We start from the raw sequence: 5,692 nt of genomic DNA on the forward strand, positions 1-5,692 counted from the left end.
TTCGTAGCATTCAGTGTCCCTAGTGTGTTCGTTCACTGAGTTTCCATCTTTAAGGACTAATAGACACTTTCCCCATCACACACACACACACAAAACCAAACTCAATTCCCTTAGCTCGGACAGTTCTGGAATTGGGAAACACTTTCGTGCACTAATATCAGCTAGCGTTTGAGATTCAGCCCTTTCACGGGAAATGGGAGCTTGAAGACAAAGGCACACTCAGCGAAGGTGCCAGGCAAAGCTCAGACTTTCTGGTAGCCTTTGACACCTACATGGTTCTCCTTTTAAAACCAGGCGCCGGGTGCCGGCGCTGGGTCAGCACTTTCACTTGGCTCAAAGGACAGGCGCTGAGCGCCATCCTGTAATTTCTAAGGCGTCTATGACTGACAGGAACAGAAGCCACTGCGCGACAGCCAGGAGCCAAGCAGGACTCCGAAGTCCCATCAAAGCAGCCTCAAATACGCGGTTCCCGGTTCCTAGCCACTCACAATGCCTGGACCACGCACCGTGTTCTTTTTTTTTTTTTTTTTTTTTTCCACCCCCAAACTCAGCTTTCCTTCTGGAATCTGTCCCCTTAGAATACAGAGCAGGAAAGCGGGCGGACTGTGTTCTCAGTTACTAGGGACTTTGTTGCAAAGGAGCAGCTGGGTGTACTAGCCACGCCCCTCTTGTGCTCCCCACGGGTGCTCACACCTACGCTCCCAAAGCAGCGAGGCTGGGGAACGCTGGGGGCTGGGCAGGGCGGAGCACAAAGAAAACCCGCCTCTAATTCCACCCCCAGCAGAGATTGGCAGGGCTCCCGGGCGAGTCCTAGCCAATGAGCGCGTTCTGGGGCGGGCCTGGAAAACGGCTGTTCAGGGGATTTAAGAGTCGTCCGCGCGGCTGTAGGAAAGCGGAGTGGAGCCAGGACTTGCCAGGTGGAGCAGACGCCCAAGCCAGCGTAGAAACGGAGCGCACCCGCACGGCTCTGGGTACTTCACCTCACTGCTTGTCTTCGGATAGATCTGAACCGCAGTCCCACGCGCCTCCAGGACCCACTCGCCACTGCCGCCTCCACAGCACCCATGGGGACCTGGAGACTTTAAAAGGAGTTTGGGGTTTCGGGCGCAGGGAAATCACCGGTACGGAAAAGCCGCTTTCTTTGCCTTAAAAAAATGGTCTTTCTTCGTCCGATTGTGTGGATTGTGTGCTGGGTTGAAGAGAGGGGCTCTGTAGGTTGAAAGTAGACCTCTTTACACACACACACACACACACACACACACACACACACACACACACACACCACTGATACTCACCATGGGTTTCGCCTTGCCTCCCCTGTCTCTTTGTTAGGTTATTTTAGACAGAGCAGCCTCGCCCTGGCGCAGTCCGATAGGCTCTATGAAAAGGCAAGCAAGGAGAGGACAGAGTGTACCTGCCTGCGTGGGCAGGTGTGCCCCGGTGCTTGAGTGTATGTGCATTGGCAAGTGTGCAGACGTACGTCCGGAATTGTGTAAGAATTGGGGGTAGATGGTGCCAATGTGTGGTCTCCAAGATGGTTCACTGTGGGTGTATAACATTAGCATTGTGGGTGTATGTACCAGGCTGTCAGTGCCTGGACTCCAAGAGTGCAAAATGTTGCTGATGTCAAGTGAATGCCTGCAAGCGAGTCTGGCATTGTGCAAGCCGCTGTCAGGCATGGGGTGTGACCCAGTCCAAAACGAGTAGGTGGGCTGCAGAGGATGGGCGACCACAATGAGAGATCAGTTTGCTGTAGCTTCGGGCCTTGGGGCTTCTCTTAACACCCTTCCTTCCTTCCTTCCTTCCTTCGTTCCGTCCTTCCTTCCGTCCTTCCTTCCTGCCGTCCGTCCGGCCTTCCTTCCGTCCTGCCGGCCGTCCTTCCTTCTTTCTGGGTATCCTTCTCCCACCCTGCCATAAGCTGCGCTCTCTTCGCCCACTTGAACCTTACATGCTCTCTAGCCCGCCAGCGGTTTCTCCTGTGGAAGTTACTGGGCAGGGTTCCTGGGCAGAATCAGAGGCTGGCTGAGCTGGTATGGTGTCTGCTCTGGCCCCCGAGACTGGTGCCTTCTTCTGTGTCCCCCTTTTTACCCCAGAGAGGATCTGCAAAGTTGGCTGTTGAATTAGGCAAGCTGCAAGTCCCTGGGGGAACAGAACGCCGTGGGGGAAGGGACACCAGGAGGGTCAGCCCGGACTCTGATGGTGTCTATCCTCTCTCCCTCGGCAGATCTCAGTTGCTGGCCCTGGCCTCGCCGCGTCATTGATGGGCAACCAACTGGACCGCATCACCCACCTCAACTACAGCGAGTTGCCCACTGGGGACCCATCTGGGATTGAGAAGGACGAGCTGCGAGTCGGGGTTGCCTACTTCTTCTCGGATGAGGAGGAGGACCTGGACGAACGCGGGCAGTCGGACAAGTTTGGTGTGAAGGGCCCCCCAGGTTGCAGCCCTTGTCCAGAGAGCCCCAGCCGCCACCACCACCACCTGCTGCACCAGCTCGTCCTCAACGAGACTCAGTTCTCCGCCTTCCGGGGCCAGGAATGCATCTTTTCCAAAGTGACCGGCGGCCCTCAGGGCGCCGATTTGAGTGTCTACGCGGTCACTGCGCTGCCCGCGATCTGCGAGCCGGGCGACCTGCTAGAGCTCTTGTGGCTACAGCCGGCGACCGAGCAGCCCGCGCCAGCCCCTCACTGGGCCGTCTACGTGGGCGGCGGGCAGATCATTCACCTGCACCAAGGCGAGATCCGCCAGGACAGCCTGTACCAGGCGGGCGCGGCCAACGTGGGCCGGGTGGTGAATAGCTGGTACCGCTACCGCCCGCTGGTGGCCGAGCTGGTGGTGCAGAACGCCTGTGGCCACCTGGGCCTCAAGAGCGAGGAGATCTGCTGGACGAACTCCGAGAGCTTCGCTGCCTGGTGCCGCTTTGGAAAGCGCGAGTTCAAGGCTGGCGGGGAGGTTCCCGCAGGAACGCAGCCCCCGCAACAGCAGTATTATCTCAAGGTGCATCTGGAGGAGAACAAAGTCCACACCGCCCGCTTCCACAGCCTGGAGGACCTCATCCGCGAGAAGCGTCGCATAGACGCCAGTGGCCGCCTGCGTGTGCTGCAGGAGCTTGAGGACTTTGTGGACGACAAGGAGTAGCCTCAAAGGGGCAGCCCGGCGCGCCAGTTCCCGCGCCCGGAGTTCCCATCCAGTCCCCGCAGTTCTGCCCTCCACGCCCCCCTAACGCGCCTGCCCAGAGCCAGCGGCTGGAAACTTCGGGAACTAACCACCCCCGCGCTGGGCGGGCGCAGCTGCGTACCCCTAAGACGGCCCTGGTGTTGGTGACCGTGGCAGGGTAACCCAGCCTGCACCTCTCCCCTGGGTTGTGAAGGGAAAGAGGGAGCGGGCAAAAGGGGAGCAAGGACACTATCTATCCAGCGAGCCAATGGTCAGTGACTTTTCAGCAGACAGGGCAAATATTCTTAGTCACAGGAAACCGTGACCACCACCCCCAAGATGCGCACACACAGACCAGTCAGTCGGAGGTGAGAATTGGTGTTTTCGGGACACAGTTCAACTCTCGAGTGGAGAGTGGATTTGTCCCCGGATATCAGAATTCCTATGAAACCGAGCCTGTCACTGTACTTGGGAGCACTTCAGGGACTCCAGGTTACCCTGAGGCTGCCTGGGAACTGTTTTGCAGCTCTCCAGCCCAGAGTCTCCTGACAAAGCATTCCAGGCTCCGGGCTGAGCTAGACAGGTTTGACTTCTCCGGTTGTACAACTGGAAGCAGTTGCCATCCCCCCCCCCCCCGGCCACTTGACACATGCCAGAAGGAAAGCCCTCTGGGTCCCGGGAGGAAAATGGCTGAAGCACCTCTTTGGGCTCCAGAAAAGGAGCTAATTCACCTGGTATGTGGGAGCTTGAACTTAGGAAGGAGGAGGCTTTTTGCTCGGAAGCCCTTGATTGCTTCCCTCCTCACTCAGAGTCCTGTTTTCCAAGGGACTGAAGGAGAGGGAGGCAGGGAAGATCTACATTCCAGAAACCAGCATTAGGACAGCCTAGCCAGTGTCTTTAGTTTGGCTTTTCCTAACTAGAAGATCTTAGAAGGCAGGGGGCAGGTGGAGATTTGTAAAATGAAACAGCAGTTTTCCAACGATTATCAACAAAGCCTACAGTGTCGATGCTTCTCTTGATCATTTTTAGCAACATGCTAATGAAATTTCAAATTGAAATTTTTATTTTCATGGCTTTAATCCATGATAGCTTAAATACTGGGGGCCATTAGGAGTGGAATTTAGCTAAGACCTTAGCTGACATTGCTTTCACTCTGGTTTTTCTCAACTCTTCTGAGAATTCTGTTTGGGGATATTATAATTATTACTTTTTGTTTTGTTTTTTTTTTTCTTTCCGGCTTTACAAAACAGGCCTGCAACCGTGGAGCTGTTCATTACTGTGTATATTGTACTGAATTTTTGTCAGTTCAAGGGTCTGCTGCTTTGGTGAAAATTGCTAGCAAGTTCCACGAGGGTTCTTTTCTTCATGCTGTATATCATAACCATTTCATCTTTGCATTTTTTCCCCCTCTCCTTACCTCTTGATCCCCATTGAAAGGAATCGAGAGTTCCGGGGCTTTGGGGCCCTCTTTTGTAGCTTGTTGTGCTGTTTATTTTCTGAGAACAGGGAAGCGCTCTTAGAAGCAGGACAGACTGTGTGTCTTTCTAAAAAATGAAGGTTGTGTGAGGCCTCTTCCTTTGGGCAAGAGTTTGTGGATTTTTCTCCAAGGGGTGCAACCCCAGCCTAACTGATCGTTACTTGATTCTATGTGCTAGACACACCTTAGAAGGTATAAAGTCTCTCTTGAGGGAGTTTATTAAATAATGGTGTTTAGCTAATGGTTGCAAGCAATTGAATACTACGGTTTAGTTGAGAACAGCAAACATTATGTCCAAAGCCACTCTCTTGGCATTTCAAAAATAATGCAATAAAAACTAGGGGAAGTTAGCTGGCAGGGAAATGCCATTTCCATGGTAAATGGTTTGTTTCTGTTCTCTGGGGATTTTTTTTGTTGTTGTTGTTGTTTTACTTTGTTTCATTTTGTTTTTATGCTGGATTCATTCTCTGATCTTGAGTCAAAAGGTCAAATCAATGAAATATGAACTAAAGTATTTTTCTGAAGCCAATCGAGTGATTTATTTTTTAAAATTGCTTATGCTTTTCTTTCAGCACATACAACAGCAAAACTTTTGTAACAACTAAACTTAACCTTTGCATGTATGGAGAACTGAAAGTCATTCATTTCTATAACTTAGTCTTTTGGCAAATGACAGATCGATGACCATAAACCGAAATTCTTTCTTGTGTCTACACACATCATATCCTTTCCTGTGTCCTATTACTGTATCTTGGTTCCCTGCTGAATTAAACACCATCCTAAGCACTGGTTCCAACAAGACTCCTTCTTGACACTGTGTCAATGAGTGGGCAAAAGAACTCATCAGTTTCTCTTACACCCAAAACTGAATGATTCCTTCCATGGTACTTATATGCGTTCTAAGAGGGCCATGCTGACAGAGCAATGGTTCATAAACTTTATACTTGCTGAAACCTGACGGCAATGAAATCCAGATTGTGACAGATCAATAGCATTTGTTATTAGAATGACCTACTGAGTTCTTGGTGAATGATAACACTTTTACAAACTCACAATAA

At 51.9% G+C, this 5,692-nt stretch overlaps 1 protein-coding gene across 1 annotated transcript; it reads left to right on the plus strand.

Annotated features, from left to right (window-relative positions):
* The first annotated feature begins 856 nt into the window (after window positions 1–856).
* Lratd1 (LRAT domain containing 1) lies at window positions 857–5,425 on the plus strand. The gene is made up of 2 exons (XM_034514470.1): window positions 857–1,121; window positions 2,225–5,425. Exon 2 carries the CDS (start codon window positions 2,261–2,263, stop codon window positions 3,137–3,139), a length of 879 nt encoding a protein of 292 aa, XP_034370361.1. The 5' UTR covers window positions 857–1,121; window positions 2,225–2,260; the 3' UTR covers window positions 3,140–5,425.
* Window positions 5,426–5,692: the final 267 nt, after the last annotated feature.

The sequence above is a fragment of the Arvicanthis niloticus genome, chromosome 11 (genome assembly GCF_011762505.2).
Source record: "Arvicanthis niloticus isolate mArvNil1 chromosome 11, mArvNil1.pat.X, whole genome shotgun sequence".
Lineage (NCBI taxonomy): Eukaryota > Metazoa > Chordata > Mammalia > Rodentia > Muridae > Arvicanthis > Arvicanthis niloticus.